The 21,456-nt window shown below is 37.3% G+C and overlaps 2 protein-coding genes and 2 pseudogenes across 2 annotated transcripts; 3 read left to right on the top strand and 1 right to left on the bottom strand.

Annotated features, from left to right (window-relative positions):
* Nucleotides 1–209: 209 nt before the first annotated feature.
* LOC106399788 lies at nucleotides 210–4,109 on the top strand (annotated as a pseudogene).
* Nucleotides 4,110–4,985: 876 nt separating this feature from the next.
* On the bottom strand, nucleotides 4,986–9,110 carry LOC106398254 (putative F-box protein At1g67390). Its single transcript, XM_048757854.1, has 4 exons — nucleotides 6,891–9,110; nucleotides 5,797–6,423; nucleotides 5,499–5,672; nucleotides 4,986–5,378 (listed from the first exon to the last, which is right to left on the bottom strand). The coding sequence occupies exons 1-4, from the start codon at nucleotides 7,200–7,202 to the stop codon at nucleotides 5,076–5,078; spliced, it is 1,416 nt and encodes a 471-aa protein (XP_048613811.1). The 5' UTR covers nucleotides 7,203–9,110; the 3' UTR covers nucleotides 4,986–5,075.
* Nucleotides 9,111–10,349: 1,239 nt separating this feature from the next.
* Nucleotides 10,350–11,873, top strand: LOC106402129 (ran-binding protein 1 homolog a). The gene is given in 5 exon segments (XM_013842803.3): nucleotides 10,350–10,452; nucleotides 10,454–10,510; nucleotides 10,588–10,739; nucleotides 10,830–10,955; nucleotides 11,317–11,873. Coding segments are annotated over 5 exon segments (624 nt in total). The 5' UTR covers nucleotides 10,350–10,393; the 3' UTR covers nucleotides 11,547–11,873.
* A 2,764-nt stretch (nucleotides 11,874–14,637) lies between these two features.
* LOC125587413 lies at nucleotides 14,638–18,154 on the top strand (annotated as a pseudogene).
* The last annotated feature ends 3,302 nt before the right edge of the window (nucleotides 18,155–21,456 follow it).

Here is a 21,456-nt window from a genome sequence, read left to right as displayed (position 1 = left end):
AAAAAAAAAATAAAAAATAAAAAGTGAACCAATCACGAGCCGGCACGTGTCGGTGAGGCCCGCGAACAGTTAAAAAAACCCACAATTATGGTTTCTTCATTGGTGACTTTTGAAATTGATTATTGGCAATTTTGTGGAACCCTGACCATTAGAAACCCTCTAGTAACCTGCAATAATTGTGCTCTATCTCCTAAGAGGACTATTGAACAAGTGGTGGACCGTTAATATAGCATTTCACGTCTAGGAATACAACAAACAAAATAAATTGTTGCGGTAGATTTTTTTTGGATTCACAAATTCAAAGACCGGGAAGACTATTTATATAATCAATCATATACGGTATTTCTCAAAAAAAAAATATATATATGATGGATTTTATATTGAAAAGTTATCTCAAATAGTTTTTTTTTTTTTGTCATCTATATATTTTTTATTGATAGGACGAGACACAACTGGAACCAAACCCAAAGTACAATACAACAGAACAACAAAAGCCCACTACACCAGTTTAACACTACATTAAACTAGGCTAGAACAAAACCAAAAAAGAAACCCATTACAGAAAAAAACGACTTATCCTTCCACGTGTTCGACCGCACAGCCGACGGAGGACACGCGTCCTACCGATAGCCACCCTTCTTCCTCCGGAACCTGAACGTCAAACCCGACGGCACTCCGTCGATGGCGAAATCAGATCCGGGACGAAACCCATCAACCAAACAAACCAACTATGCTCCCTACGAGCAGTTGTAACATGGCGAATCTATGAAATCATCAAAATATTAAACGCTTACAATCGATTTTCTATTTCCGACATAACAGCATGCGTCAACAAAACAGATCGAGAAGCAGAGTAAACAGATAAGCCTCTAATTCATAGATCGAAAGAACGGAATAAATCCTAGGAATAGCCGGAGATAACGGTGCTAACGAAGCCACCGTCTCCCGGAGACAAAAGCCGGCGAAGCATGTGCTAAACAAGCCACCACTTCCCAGAGGCAAATCGGACGGCCACCGTAGAGATGTGATGCTGAAACCAAAACAAACAACTATACAACCCGAAGAAGAAAACGGAAAGAAGTAAGAGCCAAGGTCCGATCGACGCCGTGGCTGTGAAAGCCCACCGACGTCGATCGGAGACGAAGAAGATGATCGGAGATAAACTCTTTTTCTCTCTCTAACCAAGTTTTACTCTTTGTCAACAATTTTTAGAGATGATGGTTCAAATAGCCTTTTTCAAATGTTCTTAACAGCCATCTCTCCAGTTAAAAGTTTAAAATACCAGTCTTTATTATTTTCAACCTTCCTATCCAACTTGATCTCTCCGTGATTTCTTTGGATAACGTTTAAGAGTAAGTTCTCATGCTTGATGATCCCAACGACAAATAATTTAGTACTCCTTCCCTTTCATAATACTTGATGTTTTGTAATAGTACACAAAGATTAAGAAAATTATATTTTCCTAGAAAATATTTTAAAGATATAATTTTAAAATCAGTTAACCAATTATAAAAAAGACTGTAAAATCTAATTGGTTAAACAGTTTTCAATAAAGTTAAAATTAACCTTAAAATCTCGAAACTTCCTTAAAATTTCAAAACTTCATATAAATTGAAACAAAACAAACCTTTTAAAACATCATCGATATTGAAACGGAGGGAGTAATACTTTCACTATGCGTGGAGCCTGATCAAGCACGTCAATTCCCAATATATACCTGTGTTCAGTCAACTGGAGATCATCAACCAAATGGTTTCATGCCACAATGGACCACCGTCTTAAAATCCACTCCCTTTCGGCAACCTCTTCCCCCTTTTGACCACTCCCGATATTAATCCTGATATCCTCTACTTTGCATACATATCATGTTACTGTGGTCTCACCGTGACGAAAATAATTATATTTATGTACATGTCTAATGATTGGCTATACATTGGTTTAGATACATGAATCCCTTGCTAATGATTTCTACGTCGGCTACCGTATATTCCATGTCTGATCATGTAGGAGTCAAAATAATAACACTGCACGAACCAAAAAAATGTGAAAAAGATCTCAAGCGTTCCAAATCTATCGGCACGTTTTAACCGCTCATTTGTATTCCCCACGATTTGTCTGAGTGATTGGATCAACGTGATCCTGTCATTTGTCTAATAACTCTACATAGTATTTCTAAATGTTCAATTTATAAAACCCAAAACGATTGCGTGAAGAGTGCTACAGTAATATATTTTTGTGGGAGTAAAAAATCAAGAGACAAATATCAAACGCAACTTGATTCTTGTTGGATAAGGACTAAGGAGTATTGGCAAGTGCATTGATTCTTACAAATATCCCGATAACTTCTCCAAGTGTCCTCAGCGCCATGCAATCTTTCTTCTAAATTTTAAATTATCCTTTCTGTTTTCTTGTTATGTTTTCAAAACAACTAATGAACTAACTGTTCGGTCATTTTGCATGGATTAAATTTTTTAGATTTTTTTCTATATATATTTTAGTCGTTATCGTCCAAAGCCTGACCATCGAACATGGTAGAATTTGTGAAAGAAATGTAAGTGATAGACACGAGAGCTTGGGTTTTACATGACATATCCACGTGGGAAATTAGTAAAAAGATGAGACTTCGCAAATCGAAAGGACGATTGTCCATGTCAGCAACAAAAAAAAAACAATTGCAACTTTATTTCACGTTCACATTTTCTGTCTTAAATTTCGAAACCACACATATAAATAGCTTCGTGTCTCGCAAGGACGACATATGAAAGTTGGCACACAATGGAGAAACAGAGCATCACAAACACTTCTTCTTCTTTATCTTCATTGTCATCTTATTGGGTCCGTGGTACGTGCATCGGAAGAGGTTGTTTCGGTACAGTTAACACGGCGATAAGCAAATCAGACGGTAAAGTTTTCGCCGTGAAGTCCGTGGATCTCGCCACGTGTCTTCCCGCTCAGCTAGAGTCTCTAGAGAACGAAATCTCCGTTCTCCGTTCGCTCAAGCCTCACCCTCACATAGTGAGGTTCCTCGGCGACGGAGTCTCGAAAGAAGGAACGAGGTCGTTTCGGAACCTCCACTTAGAGTATCTCCCAGAAGGTGACGTGGCTAAAAACGGAATCAACGAGACTCTCCTACGGCGTTACGCGGCGTGTCTCGTCTCCGCTCTTCGCCACGTCCACTCGCGAGGACTCGTTCACTGCGACGTCAAGGCGAGGAACGTACTCGTCATCAGCCGGAGCTCCGGAGTCAAGCTAGCGGATTTCGGGTCGGCGATCAGAGTTAGCGGACCGGCGGCTACGGGTAAGATTACGCCACGTGGAAGTCCTCTCTGGATGGCTCCGGAGGTGATCAGGGGAGAGTACCAAGGGCCGGAGAGCGACGTGTGGTCTCTTGGCTGCACGGTCGTAGAGATGCTCACTGGCAAACCCGCTTGGGAAGATCTCGGGGTTGACTCGCTGAGTCGAATCGGTTTCTCTGACGAGTTACCGATTGTCCCGGTGATGAAGCTGTCGGAAACCGGACGGGACTTTTTAGACAAGTGTCTGAAGCGAGACCTGAGTCAGCGATGGAGTTGCGATCAGCTTATGCAGCATCCGTTTCTGTCTGAGTCTCAGTCTCACGACTCGTCTTACGCTGAGTCATCTCCGCGTTATGTGCTGGACTGGGTTAACTCGGATGAAGAAGATGAGGAGGTAGAGAGAAGCGAGTGGAGTGCGGCGATGGCAAGGATCTTGAAAATAGCGACGACCAGAGGGGCAAATTGGGAAACGGATGGTTGGGTGGATGTTAGAAGTCACCAGCCTTCGGAAGAGGAAAGGGCAAAGATAGAATACTCGGAACACAACGCTTCATTGAATCCGTACGATGACGTGGCTGATGAGTCGGCGAGGAGTGACGTTGCTGTGTATCCTAATAGACCGCCGGGAAACGAGGACTCGGCGGCGGAGGTGCCATATGAAGTAGTGATGATTTTACGTTTATTAATGGAATGTATGGTTTATTCTAGAATTACACGTGTATCCTATCCACCGAAGCTACTCTCATTACTTCTTGTTATCAATATCGTAGCAAGGAAGTGTTGTCTTTTAATGCAAGCCTCAGTTTTTTTGTTTGTTTGTTAGTTTGCACATGTGATTCGGATCGGAGGAAACTATCATTTATCGTGGTGAGATGAAATCATGAAAGTGAGTGTTCTGAGACCATGCTTTGTAGATTCTGCTCCAAATATCTGTTGTCTCTTCTTGATAACTCATGGCTATACACTCTACTTGAGACCAGACTTTGGAGATTCTGCTCCAAATATTTGCATTTTGTTTTGCTTAACACGTAAATTTATTACGAAGAAAAAATATTATTGCGAGGGAAACTTAAGCCGTCATTTTAGTTTTATATCTCTTCGTCTATCATGCAATTGCATGATCAGATGGTAAACCGATATGATTGAGCTACCAAAAAGTTTTAAATGTAAAACACATTGTGAGAATTGTTGTGGGTTCATAAGCAGATGGAGAAGAGAGACTTATGTTTTGTGCTTTAGAAGGGGAGATACGTTGATTAATCATTCATGTTAGCGTTTCTAAGGTCTAAATATCAAAAATATAAACTACATATATATACACAAAATGGTTAATAATTGCCAACAATCCGGTTACTGGAGGAACATACTACAAGTATTTCACCTACGTTTTTAAAATGCCATATTTGTAACGTTGTAACCCTAAACTGTTTCTAACAAATAAAATTTGACGCAGTGGCCAAATTAAGTTTAGAGAAATCTTACATAAATTTTTTAATGTTATGTTGATTTTTGTCAGCACTCAGCAGTATAATATAAATGAAAATACTTTATCCCTTTTGAAAACACGTTAATTGTTCTGAAAAAGTATTGATCATGATAATAACTTAATGGAACAACTCACAATATTCAGATTAATACAAGATAAATCCCAAATATTAAAACATAAAATCACCAAACATATTACTTGAATGTTTAACGCATGTAATTAATCCTTACTCAAATAAACGGAAAGTCTAGATTTGTTCATGTGACCCAATAACTAGATTGAATCAAATTCAATCAAATGAATTTAATATTAAGGTTCTTGTTACCTTTTGGAAGTTTCATCAATTTCGCCACTGCAGTATCTATCGCCAGCGTTTTGTATGCAGGAAGCGAAGATGTCTCGATTGTCAAACTTTCCATCATCTTCCCTTGTATCACAAAACTTGCAGCCAAAGCAAATTGATCCTCATCCAAACCATTGAAGTTATACAAATACACACTTCTCACACGGAAATCAACATCGAGAAAGCAATTCCCCCATTTATTTTGTATTCCGTCAATAGAAGATTCACCTTCTTTCTTGTCAATATCGTTATCCTACATATACAAGAACACACACACATATAAACATGTATCAGGTTTTATAAGAAAATCTGATAAACGAGAGAAAACTGATCAACTTTATCTAATAAGAACTGATTCATAAGATGAATGTACCTTAAAGAAGATCTGGAGAATTTGCAAGTCTCTAGCCCATGCATCTAAAACTTGCTTTAGCATGTAAACTTCTTTTGGATTCATCATATCCACATTCACCGCCAAAGTTGCAAACACAACCATAAAGTAATTTTCTATGTTCATCACGAATTTATGCCCAATGTTTTCATTCCCCTTCAATTCAAATTAGCAAATTAAGCATGTTAAACAATATTCTAATTAATCATCCATTATATATATATATATATATATATATATGTGTGTGTGTGTGTGTAAATGCAATTGTGTGTGCTTGTACCTGAGTGTCGCATGAGATATTGTAGACTATGTGAGGCAAACTTTGATGTACCTTCCACAATCTTTGACTAAACTGAAGTAATCTTGGGGCGTCAAGAACGATATTAATCCCCCTAATAAGTTTAACATTGTGAATAGAGAGTATGTCCAGAAGAGCTGCAGACACTTCAACGTTATCAATTTCAGTGCAAGTCAAATGCACAAACTTTAAGTGGTTGTTATGAATCTTCAGACAGCCAGTTCGACTGTTTTGGAAGATTTCTAGTACCAGCATCTTGAGGGAAGGGCACGATTCAATGACTGTGTTGAGCACATCCACTTCAACTTTGATTTTAAAAAGTTTAAGAATAATGATGTTATTGCAATTGTTAAAGGCATGTGCAGACTCAAATTGGTATCGAGACAGAAGGAGTGATGTGAGCATTGGATGTGAAAATATGTTTGGGGGTAAGTGGAGCACACGAGCTCTCCCAGGGCGATTAACACGAAATCTCTTAAGCTCGAGATATTTAGTGTGTTTCACGTGGATCAATGATCGGATCCAAGTTTCCAGCGTACCATCTTGAGTTTGGGGTGTCATATGCAGGATTTTGCAGTGCTCCAGATTGCCACTGTGATTGTTTATAACCTTAGAGAAAAAAGAAAGAAAGAACATTAGTGATTAAAAAATAGCTACACACATAGACAATATAATTTGTATATAAATCCAATTCTTTAATATCAGATAACCTTGGGACTTTAAAGAAAACAATCGAGACAATTTCTAGAGGTTTATATATTTGATTAATCTAGCTGATAAATATTCTTTTGTATATCTAGAGTTGATCAATTGTTAAACCAGTGGATCGAAAGATACAATATATCATACAACCATATATGTTGACATAATTTTTTATCGTTTCTCATTACATTTAGTCAATATATAATGATGATCTATTTTTCGAATATATTGATGATCTATTTTGATGATCTATTTTTCGAAATATCAATAATTTGTTTTGTAATATATCATTATGTATTATTTTCCCATGAAATATCATGTTATTATTTGTTATCGTGGAAATGAATGAGTAGAAGTATAGAAAATTAAAGAACCTTGGTTATCAACTGGGCAATGAAATGGGATTGTTCGGCTAGAGGCAACTCCACCTTGAGAGCATTTTTCATATTGAAGAAGAGATAAGGCATTTGCTTCCAAACACCTTCCCACCGTTTGGACAACAAACTTGTCTGAACCGCTTTCTCTGTTGACAAGCTCTTTAGTATTTTGAGCAACATATCGTCCGGAAGTTTGCCGATCCGGTCGACGTTTTCGATCTGCATCTGATTGCCTTCTTTCTCTAACGATGGTGATTTCTTCATGGATGGTATTGTTGATGAAGTGAAGGGGTTTTGCGGAAGAGACATGAGGAGAAGAGATGTTTTAAATTTGACAACTATACGGGAGAAGAAAAGATGTGAGGTTCTCAACAGATGAGGGAAAGACTATGAAAATGAAGAGGTGCGAAAGATAGAGACAACAAGTGTATCTGGGCCGTGGTGTTTTTATACCAAAATTTCAAACCCTAGTTTGATTTTATGAATACAATTTTATTTTTAATTATGGTTTTATTTGACATTTACTACAAATGGAAAACAATTTAACATTTAAAGCATTTTCTGACACATGTACGTACAAGATATCAATTGCGCTCTGGTCAAACAAAAAAACATGGAAAGTAAACCAAGTTCTTGATTTAATATATATTTCTTTGTTATGCAAAAGGTTATATTGTTTTGACTATTGAAAGTGAGTAGTAGTCAAAGCAGGACATATAATACCAGTAATTTTCTATCCACACAAAAAATCTTAAATTAATGGGGTGTTATTGGAATTAAAATCAATTCCATTAGATATTGAAAACATCAGATTATAATATTTTGTCCATTTCAAATTGATTCATTATTCATTTGAATCTAGATTTTTAAATCTTTATCATTGTATTTATAAATTCATCATAATTTATGTACTAGAATTAAATCAAATATTAAATGATTGACAAATCTACCAATGTTTCAAACTTCTACAATAATTGCTCGACCTTGGTTAAAATGGAAATAATTGTTTGAATGAATTATAAAACAATGTCATAATAGAAATGATGGTCAATGTGTTACATGCATGCATGGTATAGTTATTTTCGTTGGATATTTTGTGACAATGATTTTTGTGATGATGATTAAAACTGTTGTAATACTGTTTTTTATTTGGGTAAGAAAATATTTTAAAATCTCATGGTAAAACGTTAGATTTTGATTAGTTTAATTTACACATAAAACTCGATTCAAATCCATTCAAACAGTTTTCAAATCAAATGATTCTAAGAATTTTATCAAACATGAATAACACTAGATTTCAATTGTTGCATTCAAATATTTGATTGAATAACAATGTGGATTTTAATTTTTTTTAATGAAGAGATTGTAAATCTAAAAACTAATAACACTAGATTTAAAATCTTTTAGTTGAGATATTTTAAAAGTCATAACAAATAACAATAGATTTGAGTATAAAATTTAAAATCAGAATAACAATAGATTATAAAATATATAGAATTAACTTTAAGAGAATTTGTACTCCCTACACACAGTTTCCCCCACTATTTGCACCCTATACCCTATTTCCCTCTAATTTTCTTCCCTCCATCATTACCATTTTTTCCCCAATTCAATGGTGTTCCACTCGATATTGAGCTAATTTGCTCTAACTTTAAATCCACTATTGAATAACACCACCTAAATATATCAAGAAGGGATAAGCTTTTAACATTCAAGTAGCTTTTGATACACACTTTGCAAGCACAAATTTCACTAATATCTTAACAAATATTTTGTTAATTTATAACAATTTTATGTATTTAAAATATTTTTGCATTTAAATCAGTGCTTTTACATTCGATCTGAAACCCGCGGTCAAACCGGTTAATCCAGTGATCCGATAATTCGATTTAGATTTTTATAATATCCATATATATTTAAAAAATTACTTAACCCGAGACTAACCACTTGAACCGATGGATGACCGAGATGTGTCCAATTTGATTTAAATCGTTATAGTTTCATAATTTGTCACAGTTTAATTCAAATTTTAAAGTTTATTGTTTTGCAATTTTACAAAACTACGACGTTTCTACAAAATTTTGATAGAGAAAATAATAGATATAAAATAATTAAGATCTATAAATACGTCTTGATCATATTGCTTATATACCTTAATTAATTTTATTATAATTGTTTTATGTAACGTATCTTGTTAACAATTTGGTTCATATTATAATCGGTTTAAATTCGTTGTTAGCAATTTGGGGTAAGCATTTTTCTTTAGATAATATATATTTTGAACATTTTCAGGATTATTTTTGTTATTATATTTTTTTGTACAATGTATAATGTTTATATATATATATTATGTAATGGCTATTATTGAATTATTATGTTACTTGATAAATAATCTAGCCATTATTTAGGAAATATAAATATAATAATCCGTTAATTTAATTGATTTATTATTTATTATAATGTTTTTGTAGTATTTAAACATGTAAAGAATATATTCTATTTATTTTTGTTTGTTTTATAAATATTTGAATTTTCAATTATTTAATTTATCTAAATAATTTGAAAAAACTGTTAGAAATTGTTAAAAAATGAGATCTAATGTTTTATATTGTTTGGACACAAAAATAATTATAGTTTGTTTGGAAATATAGATAGTAGTATAAATAAAATAGTATATTGTTTGGAAACATGAATAATAGTATAAAGAGAAAAATATAAGTGATTTAATGTAGCTTTAACTATAAAATAAAAAAAAAGTATTTAATTTAAAAACTTACAAAACAAAGATTATATCCAACACAATGTTTATGTTTTAATAAGATATATAAGTTTTAACAATGGCTTTTAATTTGAACAAATTTATGGAAATCTTTTTAAGTAAAACATGTGTATTGTTGTAAAGTTTTTAAATTAGCTAGTCGTTTTTAATATTTAAATAATTTAAATTCTCGAATAGACGAAGAGTTGTGACAAAATTAATAAACGAAGAGTTTAACATTAAAAATAAGAGAATAATCGTTTTATAATGATTTTTTTGTTTCGGTCAAATATATCTTGCCAAAAAATAAGATAGTGTGTTCTCCATCGTTTCTCCGAAGCTATTAAGATTGTGGCTCTGACTGGTGACCTTTTCGGGAACACGAGGAACGAATAGGAAAGGAACGTATAGGAATAAAATAGCAAGAATGAAAAGGAATGCTTGTTCCTTATCAAATTTAACAAGGAATGCTTTTGTTCTATATTTCTCTACACAAAAAGGAATGGAGAGGAACAAGAAGGAAAAACTATTCCTTGTGAATGGTGAATTTTTTTGAGAATGATAAGGAATTCGGTGTTTCTTTTCGTTCCTTGGTCACCCTCGAAAACGCTTATATGGGCCTCATAATGTATTCGTTAGAAACCGGCCCATTGTTAGCTTCGTTCCGCCGCGCTATACAATTCCAACCTTCTCACTCTCTCTCCCCAGCGAACCCGCGAGGATATCTCAGCCCGCAGATACTATGGCGACCAACGAACCCGAGCACGAGACCAGAGACGCGGAAGAGGCCGGAGCTAACGAGGCTTGAGGAGGTTGTCGTCACTACCGGTGAGGAAGACGAAGACGCCGTCCTCGATCTGTAAGTGCTGTACTATCAACTTAGATCTGATCGAACTTTTGTTTTTAGCGATGGTCTTGATTGAAAGAATCTCTTAGGAAATCGAAGCTGTATCGGTTCGACAAGGAAGCGAATCAGTGGAAGGAGAGAGGTGCTGGTACTGTTAAGCTTTTGAAGCATAAGGATACTGGCAAGATTCGTCTCGTTATGAGGCAATCGAAAACTCTGAAGATCTGTGCTAATCACTTTGGTAAACTTTCGTTTCTTAGGGGTTACTTTCTATATTAGGCAGCTTAAATTTTACTTTAAATTTATGTTTGTCTTTTGTTATCTTGTGCAGTTAAACCAGGCATGGCGGTTCAGGAACACGTTGGAAATGAAAAGTCTTGTGTATGGCACGCTCTTGACTTTGCTGATGGGGAACTCAAGGATGAACTTTTCTGCATCAGATTTGCTTCTATTGAGAGTGAGTGTGATTTTGGATTGTGCTCTTGTTAGTTTGCTTTTCTGGTGAGTGGCATACAATATTTATACTCGTCTCCACTTTCGTATTACCACTTGTTTCATTACCGTTTATGCATGTTGGTTTTGGTTTGCCTTGTTTATTCTGAGTACATAATTGCTAGAATTACGGTCTTAGATTACCATAGGGGGACCTTGAACTTAAGCTTTGTTCAATGGCTACTGTTTGGAAGATCTCAAGGGTTTTCATTACTGTGTTCAGGAGTTAGACACTGTCTATTGCTTGATTTTTCCCTTTCTTACAGTAGTAGACTCTCATTATTAATTCACTATCTCAAGGGTAATCAAATTCTTTTTGCTTTCAGACTGCAGATTATTTATGCAAAAGTTCAATGAAGTTGCTGAATCTGAAGCAGAGAAAGAGGAGAGAAAAGATGCCTCTGAAACAGCTGGTCTTCTTGAGAAGTTGACCGTAGAAGAGACAAAAACAGAGGAGAAGGTGAAGACTGAGGTGGAAGCTGAGGAAAAGAAAAAAAGCGAGCCAGAGAAGGCTGATGAAGAAAAGAAAACCGAAGAGGCTGCTCCCTCAACTTAAGATGCATCAAAGCTTACACTGCCAAATCCTGGCAAGGTAATGTAAGCCTGAAGTGTTTTGATGCATCCATCTCGAGTCTTCCATTGTCTTGGCAGTATCTATCTATCTATCTGCGCATGTTTTGTCGAGTCCATATCAAGCGGTCGGGGGATCGCTTGGGGTTGGGTTTTGCTGAGTCGTTATGGGTCTATTGTTTTGAGTTGAAAGCGTCGGTGGAGTGATATGAGAGATGAGAGATGAGAGATTTTTTTTTAAAGTTGGTTGTCTGAAAGATTACATTGGATTCATTGTCTTAAGTTTCTTGTTATTCGTTTCTGGATGGTCTTATTTTGAGGATTGTTGGAGATGCTGTTTATTTCATGCACAAGAGTCGGAAGTCTTCATTTTTTCAAAAAAAAAAACACGCACAATTGTATTCATGTGATCTACTTATTAATACTCCTTTTCACAATATTTGTTTATACTTATACAGTATATCTCAACTTAGCATCTTTTATTTGCAGAAAACACACGAAATGAAGTTAGTGAAAGAATAGTTTAGGCAATGCTGAGAAACGGTAGATATCAGGGAGTAGGTAATTTAGAACCGGACATTTTATCCGCTAAATTTGATTCAATTTGTTATTTGTTTCTATTCAATCTATAAAATCTGGATATCCTAAATTATCGGAGCAAAACAAATACTACATTCAATATCCGTTAAAAACAAATCAAATTACAAATACTAAAATTTTAAGTGGCGGATACCCACTCCACTCCGACATAGATATAATACATATATTTCTATGATTAAACATGAAATTTTAAATATAAAATGTTATGTTATTACTGTTTTTAACATAAAATTTGATAAATTTCATTGCACACATTTATGAAAATATTAAATCACGAAAGAAAAATAAAATATTTACAAAGTTTATCATTTTTTCTAAATTTACTTGTGTTTTTTATCATCATTTTATAGATTTATTTATGTTTAACAAAGCGTATGAGATATCCACAAGCATTCGCAAATATCCGTAAATATTTGAAACAAAGTAAATAAAAAAATTAGATATTCGTAACGTACGAAGCAAAACACAAATACCAAAAAAATTTGTCAATATCCGCTCGGCGTCCAGCCTTATCAGATATAGTATATGTAAATATAATTGTTATTTTATATTTTTTATAGAACCTAATTTGGTCACTTTGACTTTAGAAAAACTACTTATTAGAAAACAAAAGTTAAAGGAGACTATTTAAGAAATTTGACCAATGAAAAATACCACAATAACAATTTAAAGAGGCTAAGATCATCTCAAAATCTTATATTTTCTTTTTGGTCAATTCCAAATCTTATATATATACTAGATATGGGTCCGTGCAACGCACGGGTTTTATTTGATGTTATCACTAATACATTAAAAAAATGAAAATATTGTTTCACATTAGTTCTTGGATTTTCCAATATATATTGATGACTTATTTTAGTAAAAATAATCTCTTTTCTTACATCAATTTTGATTAGTATTTCTATTTCAATAATCATGGTGTTTTAAATAGTATATTAGTTTTGTTTTTGAATAAATACTTTATTTTAATTATTTTTAAAATAGTATTATTTGTAGTTAATTGAAACATATAGAACTGTGAATTCTCTATATTATTTATAGGGAGAATTGCCAAGTGTGACTCAAAACTTGGAGTCAAACCCAAAATAATACCCCAACTTGGGTCAAAGGCAAAAGTAACCTAAAAGGCTATTGAAATTACAACTATCCCCTTGTGACCAAACAAAAAAACGGAATTCTTTTTACGTTTCTACCCCTCGCAAGTCGTCTGTTTAGACGACTTGAAAATAAGTCGTCCAGACGACTTAACTTAAAGTCGTCTGGACAGTTAGTCTTAAACATAATTTAAAAATTTTGTAAAAAATATTTTGATAAGTGAAAAATGGAATTATGTAATTAACATATGTCTTAGGAGGTATAAATTAAGATATAACAAATTTCAATTGTTTTCAGCATAGATGAGTGAAAGTAGTGAGTCATGATATTCTTAAGTTTATGTTTCATCAACATATGTTGTAGTATTGTATGTGTTCTTAGGGTTAGATTTTGGAAAGCATTAAAACCGTTTTTGAAAATTTTTAAAATTACTTATGCGTGTTCATTTCTGTGTATAGTAAAACACTATTTAAGTATAATTTGATTTTATAACGTGGTTAGTTAGTTAATCTAGTCATTTTAGTTTAGGGGTTCATTTTAGGGTCTAGGACGACTTAATATTTTGTCGTCTGAAAACAGACGACTAAATATTAAGTCGTCTGTTGTACATTATCAGCCAGAATAAGTCGTCTAAACCGGACCAAACCTTAAAGTTTACCAATGTAATTTTAAAGCTAACCGGATTATTTACCCAATATATAAGGTGATTTTTTTTTTTGTTTCATTTTTCGCGATATTCAGAAACCCTAACAGTTCTCTCTCAAAGGCGATTTCGAATTCCCACGATTTCCGAACAAACCATCGTTCTCAACATCGGCTATCTATCTCACTTCATTCTCACCGTTGTCGCCGCAGCTTCTTCTAACCCTAGCGCCGCCGATTCCTCTAAACCCTAGCGCCGCCGATTCCTCTAAACCCTAGCGCCGCCGCTTCCACTATTTCCGAACAAACCGTCGCCCTCGCCACCGTGGTCACCAACGTTCTAAACACTAGCGCCGCCGCTTCTTCTAAACCCTAGCGCCGCCGCTTCTTCTCTGTAAACCTTAGCGCCGTTTCTCTGTAAACCCTAACGCCGCTAAGTCATCAATCTCGAGGAAAAGATGAACATAAAACGTTGTCTCTATCAATTTACTCATTCTCACCGTTTCACGTTTATTTTTTCAGATCTATAACCGCAATGACGAGTACTCCAACTCCTTCTGCGACTGGAAGACTTGTAAGTAATTTAAGTCGTCTGGAAAGTCTTCCAACTGGACGACTTAGTAGATGACTTAAATATAAGTCGTCCATTTGGAAGACTTTCCAGACGACTTAATTATAAGTCGTCTACTAAGTCGTCTGGACTTATATTGTTGTCTTTGATTATTTTGCAGACAAAAAGGATGGATATTCCAGAACTCCCCCGTAGGTTATACACATCAGGGGAAGAACCAGAAGCCCACAATAGCATTTCGTATCATACGGATAACAGCAAGTTGCATACTGCTCTTAGGAAAGCTCTTACTGATGACGAATTTGAAGAGCTCAAGGAGTCGAGTTTGGGAGTTTTCATCAAGTTCAAGGAGCAGGGATTTGGTTGGGCTTCAAGGCTGGTTCACTACATGCTCAGTTTCAAGCTGGACATTAAGAAGAAGTATGAGATGTGGTCTCTCGTTGGTCCAGAACCTTTGAGGTTTTCACTGTTAGAGTTTGAAAACCTCACTGGTCTAAACTGCGAGTACATCGAGGACCTTGAGACACCAAAATGTGATGTTACCCCAGAGATGGTTTCTTTCTGGGGGATGCTGGGAGTTCATCTGGAAGCTGGGCCAACTACTGATCAGATAATAGCAGCACTGCAGAGATGCGGGGATTGGTCCAGGGAAGATCGCAAGCGGCTCGCGTACCTCTCCATCTTCACTGGATTCATTGAAGGGAGAAAGTTTTCAACCGCTACACGATCTACTCTGGCAAGGCTAGTGATGGATTTAGAACGGTTTGAGAATTATCCATGGGGGAGAGTCGCATTTAAGGTGCTGATGGACTCTTTGTGGAACAAAGAAATTGCTGGCTGTTACACCGTGGATGGGTTTATACAAGTTCTTCAGGTCTGGACGTACACAGCTATGCCGGAATTGGGTGCTAGTATTGGTGGTCCCAGAGCAGACAGTCCGTCTCCACCGATACTGGCTTACGAGGGCAACAGAGGCCGCAGATCAATGAAAGCTGCTATCTTGAGTCAGGTATTTACTTCAATCCAAAAGACTGCGCAGACGACTTATTATAAGTCGTCTGGAAGGTCGTCCAGCTGGACGACTTATCGGACGACTTAATTAAGTCGTCTGGAAAGTCTTCCATCTGGACGACTTATTATAAGTCGTCTGGAAGGTCTTCCAGCTGGACGACATAGTAGACGACTTATAATTAAGTCGTCTATTTAGTATTTTTTTCAAATATCTAACTCGATTCTTCTATTTACTGCAGACCCGCGTGATCAACTTTGTTGAGAAGGACATTAGTGAAATGTGGCCAAAATGGGACTCTGAGGTTGAGGACCTGCCCGCGGAGAACATCATTAAAGTCATGTATGAGCGGAGACCGTGGAAGTGGACCATGGATTGCTGGGAAGTCACTGGTACTAAGGTCAATACAAAACCTAAGGTTGTGACTCCATCAAAGAAGGCCAAAGAGATGGTTGTGTTGGAGGAGGAGGAGGAGGAGGAGGAGGAAGACAATCCAAGACCTCGGAAGAAAGCTCGTAAAGAGGCTCCTAAAGTGGCTAGTGAAGAGGCTAGAGAAGAGGCTAGAGGGGTGACCAGAGAGGAGTTGGAAATTATGTTCAAGGGCGTAGCTGACTGCATGAAAAAAGGGTTTAATAAGTGCATGAGGGAGTTTAGGAAGTTGTCCGATAGATTGGAAGCTGTGGAGAAGAAGGTTGGTGTCACCAATCAGGCTACCCCTCAAGATAAACAGCCTACCCCTCTTGCCAAAGAAACCGGGGGTAGAAACAAACAGGCTACCCCTCAAGATAAACAACCTACCCCTCTTGCCAAAGAAACCGGGGGTAGAAACAAACAGGCTACCCCTCATGCATGAAACCGTGGTTAGTAACCAGCCTCCTCCTCATCAAACCAAACAGCAGCCTCCTCCTCCTCAAAAGAAACAGCAGCAGCCTCCTCCTCCTCAAAAGAAACAGCCTCCTCCTCAAAAGAAACAGCCTCCTCAAATCAAAGAGGTTAGTATCAAATCCAGGGTTAACTAGTTGTCCAGACGACTGTAAAAGTTGTCTGGACGACTAGTTGACCCTGGACGACTTAAACGTAAGTTGTCTGGACGACTAGTTGACCACGGAAGACTTAATTTTAAGTCGTCCAGGTCCAACTAGTCGTCCAGACAACTTTTGTTTAAGTCGTCCAGAGTTAACTTGTGTGCAACTTTTATTGCAGAGATGGTTGCCGGAGGATACAGCAACCGAGGCGAACTCGGTAAATAAGACCTCCAAAGAGATTGTTGCTGTCACTTCCACCGATCACCAACCGAGCCTCGCTTCCACCGATCAACAACCGAGCCTCGCTTCCACCGAGCCAAGCGATCCAGTTTCAGAACCGAGCCTGGTTGTATTGGACAAGCGTGCAAAGAGTAAAAGAGCGAAGAAACCTGCTCCCACTGTGAGATCTCCTTATACGGCAGAGAAAAAAAAAGATAAAGTGGGAGCCTATAATCCATTTCCGCCAGTAAACAAAGATCGGTTGAAGGAACTCGCTGATTGGTTGAAAACTGATCCGTAAGTGATTGCTTTACCCATAATAGCTTGATTTAGTCGTCCAAAACTGATTGCTTTTTTTGTTTGCAGTCATTATTTAACTAAGACCGAGGACAAACCACGTACATCACCAACAAGGTGGTACCACTTCCTCCGGACAGCCAGAGGATGGCTGGAAGACTGCGTAAGTCTTCTGCACACGATTTAAGTCGTCTACAAAGTCGTCCAAGTAGACTACTTTCCAGACGACTTATTATAAGTCGTCTGGAAAGTCGTCTACTTGGACGACCACGTAGACGACTTATATTTAAGTCGTCTGGTAACTTCTAACTTGTTATATTTAATATGCAGCATATAGATGCTTGGATTAATGTGCTAAGGCAGAGGTATCAGGAGAACCCACAAGCTTTCAGGAGCGAGCGAATGTGCTTCCTGGATCACAACTTTTCCCAGTCTTGGAGAGAGCAGTATCACCTCTTCAAAACATCGGAACCTGATCACAAAGGTTTAGGAAGAGTTCTACCTGGTGGGGCGTCGTATTTTTATGACGGATCAATACCTTCATTTTGCCAATCAAACAAGAAGTGGGGGGAGGACATTGATGATATCTATGCGCCAGTGAACTTGGACGACAAGCATTGGGTTGCTATTTGGATATCGATCCCTAAGAGGCACATAGTCGTCTGGGACAGCATACCTTCATCTAGTGTACCAGACGCATGGGATGCGATAATGGAGCCTTTTCTCCAGATGGTCCCTTATCTGCTTGTTGAGTGCGCAGCCACCGACGAAATACGGGTCAAATACGGGTTGGAGCCATACACATATGAGAGACCGCTGAAAGGTGTACCCACGGCCAACAATGGTGATTGTGGCGTGTACACTGTAAAGTACATTGAATGTCATGCTCTCGGTGTCTCCTTTGACCCTAAAGACTTTGCTAGGTGCAACGCAAAGAAAATGAGGGATAATATGGCGGTGGATATATGGAAGGAGCTTGTTGATCAGCATCTAAAAGAAAATGTGGATGGTGATAGGTTCGTGGGCTTGTATGATTAGATTAGTGTTTGTATTTGAACTTGTCTTTGTATTTGAATATATAAGTTGAACTTGTAAATATATAAGTTGTAAATATATAAGTTGTCTGGAAGATTAGTGTTTGTGTTTGTATTTGAACTTGTAAATATATAAGTTGTCTGGAAGAAATAAGTCGTCTGGAAGGTTTTCCAACTGGACGACTTACAAATAAGTCGTCTAGAAGGTTTGGACGACTTGAAGGGATAGTAGAAGGTAGTCTAAAAATAAAATACACTTGAAGGGATAGTAGAAGGTCGTCTAAAAATAAAATACACTGGACGACTTAGTAGAAGGTCGTCTAAAAATAAAATACACTGGACGACTTAGTAGAAGGTCGTCTAAAAATAAAATACACTGGACGACTAAAAATTTAGTCGTCTGGACGGGTAATCAAGACTGGACGACTTAAAAATTTTGTGTACATTGTGGTTTCGTATGGCCAGTTTCCTTGCAGTTTGAGCATCTCCGTGCCCTGTGTTTCTTCCTGGGTTTGTGTCCTCTCATCCTAGATAGCTCCAACCAAGATTGCCATCTTGATTTCTTCGGTCTCCCCCGACCACGCTTTAGTTCTGGAGGAAAGCATTCTCGTTCCTCAATATGTTGTGACACGATAGGATATATATTCTCTGAGTATCCTGCATACAGATAATTCTTTGAGTACAGTGGACATACAAGTGTGGAGATATGCAAACCAGCATGTATTCCAGCAGCTATAGCATGAGAGCAAGGTATTTTCTCCACTCCATAGACACCACAATCACACTTTGCATGTTCCAAATCAACCACACAGTCCATTTTGCCACCTTTGACAAAGAAATGCCATCCATCAATTGGTTCGACCGTCATCGTACCCGCTATCTCTTCTCGAACAGCAAGCAAGTATTCAACACCCCCGCTATGTTCAGTTGTGAGACTCAAAGCATCTTGTCTCCTTTTCCAATACCATTTTCCTAACTTCTGCCTTATGAACTCCAGCAGGAACGTAATCGGAAATCCTCTTGCTCGCTTCAGTGCGGAATTAATAGATTCAGCAATGTTGCTTGTTTTTATGTTGAACCTGTTCCCCTTACAATAAACCCTTGACCATAGCCTGACGTCGGCTTTCTCCAAATACGTTGCAAGTTCCGGGTTTGCACTCCGTATCTCAGCCATGTACCGGTCAAAATCGTAAACCGTGTGAGCATAAGCAGCCCCTTTCACCAAGTACATGAGATGTTTCCCTTTAAACTTTTTGACAATGTTATCTTGAAGGTGATAATAACATATTCCTCGGGTTGCCCAAGGAAACACCTTATCACACGCACTTTTAATGGCCTTGTGCCGGTCGGAGACTATCACCAGAGGCTTGTCATGAGATATACAACTAGCCAATTTTGTGAAAAACCATTCCCAAGAAGGTATATCTTCCTCATCCACGATCCCAAAAGCCAATGGGAATATCTGAAAATTGCCATCTTGTGCGGCTGCAACTAACATAGTTCCTCCATACTTTCCACTTAGGTGAGTTCCATCCACCACAATGACCCTTCTCTGATACTTAAAACCTTTGATAGAAGCTCCAAAAGAGAGAAATAGATACTTAAATCTTTTCATAGAATCAAGTTCTATCGCCGTGATAGAATCAGGATTTGCAATGGAGATTTGCTCGAGATATGATGCCAGACGCGAATACCCTTCTTCTGCTGATCCTCTCACCAATCTTTGTGCATATAACAGTGCTCTGTATGAAGTGGTGTAATCAAGCGCCATGCCAAACATGTTCCTCATTGCATCAGTGATATGCTGCGGAGTTATCCCATCAATGATTCCAACACGATCAATGAAAAGACTACCTACATACTTCGGAGTACAGTGTCTCCGCTGAGCGATTCGGTCTCCCGCTGAGCATAAATGTTTTTCCACATACTTTGTTACCCAAAACGTGTTTGTCCCATGTTTGACACTCGCTCTGACCTTCCATCCACAATAGCTAACCGGACATGTTGCCACAACGAGAGTTTTCGTTGATTTGTATAATTTGAAAGAAAACTTACCCCTCACTGCTGCCAACCGCAGCTCTGAAAGCAGAGCACCCTTGCTAACAAAACTCTGGTTGACATAGATACTGGTACCATTCGATTTTCCTCCTTCAATAGCATTTGTCTTAGCATATGTCTTTTGGATTTCTTCAAAACAAATATTATCATCATCTTCCTCGTCCTCATCTGGAACCTTTCCATAAAGACTGTAATCCCCACCATTCTGATCCGTTTCACCAACAATAGAATTATCAGCATCCTCCTCCCCATTTTCCTCCTCCCCATCTTCTTCCCATTCACCAGCTTCATCATTATCACCAACATCTTCTTCCCATTCACCAGCTTCATCATTATCACCAACATCTTTTTCCCATTCACCAGCTTCATCAATATCCCTTTTCTCTGAAACCGTTTCGACCTTGCTGCGGCTTGATACACAAAGACATACTCTATGGGTTTTGAGTATCTCCAGCAAGTTTCGAACTTGTCTATCACTTGTAACATGAATGGGAAGACTGCCTGGAGCCATCATCATTTCTGCTGGTAATGAGTAGCTAATCTCCACACTCACTGTTCTCATGTCCAGGTTATAATCTTCTTGAGCCATTGCAACAAGTTCAGCATGTGTTGAATCTTCATTCAATAAAAACAATCTTCCTCCTTTGAGATCATCAACCACAAAATCCCAACGGAAATCTCTCAACAACCATTCTCCATACACTGCATGTAACTGAAAAATCATCTGCAAATATTCAAAATAAAACACATTAGTAAACATAGAGAAAAGGGAAATGAAGAAGTTCAATAAACATTGCCGCAGACGACTTAGCATTAAGTCGTCCAGAAGACTTAAAGGTAAGTCGTCTAAAGAGGTCACTTTTGCAATTGAAAATTAAAAGGGACGACTTAATTCTAAGTCGTCCGGCTTTGTTTGTTAAAAAAAAAACTTCAGACGACTTATATATAAGTCGTCTACGAGAAACGGGCTAGTTTTGCATTTGACCGAATCGTGTCAGATCTTTGACTATTTCTGGACGACTTATAATTCAGTCGTCTCTGGGAAAGTTAAAATTTCAATATTTTATGAAAACTTGACGACTTACGTGTAAGTCGTCCTAGGTTAGTTTTGTAATTGAAAAATAAAACTTCATAATTTAACTTTAACCAGACGACTTAATATAAAGTCGTCCCTCCAGAAGACTTAATTTAAAGTCGTCCGGGGAAAGCAAAGTCGTCCAGAATTTTTCCCAATTTTCTGGTCAAACCTTGCTTATCCCGGACGACCTTAAATTAAGTCGTTTAGCTGGACGACTTTCATCTAAGTCGTCTGGAGAAAGTTAAATTTCAAGTTTTATTTTTCAATT

The sequence above is a fragment of the Brassica napus genome, chromosome C5, assembly GCF_020379485.1.
Source record: "Brassica napus cultivar Da-Ae chromosome C5, Da-Ae, whole genome shotgun sequence".
Lineage (NCBI taxonomy): Eukaryota > Viridiplantae > Streptophyta > Magnoliopsida > Brassicales > Brassicaceae > Brassica > Brassica napus.
The sequence above is the reverse complement of the archived record's forward strand: the minus strand, read 5'-3'. Positions and strand labels throughout refer to the sequence as shown.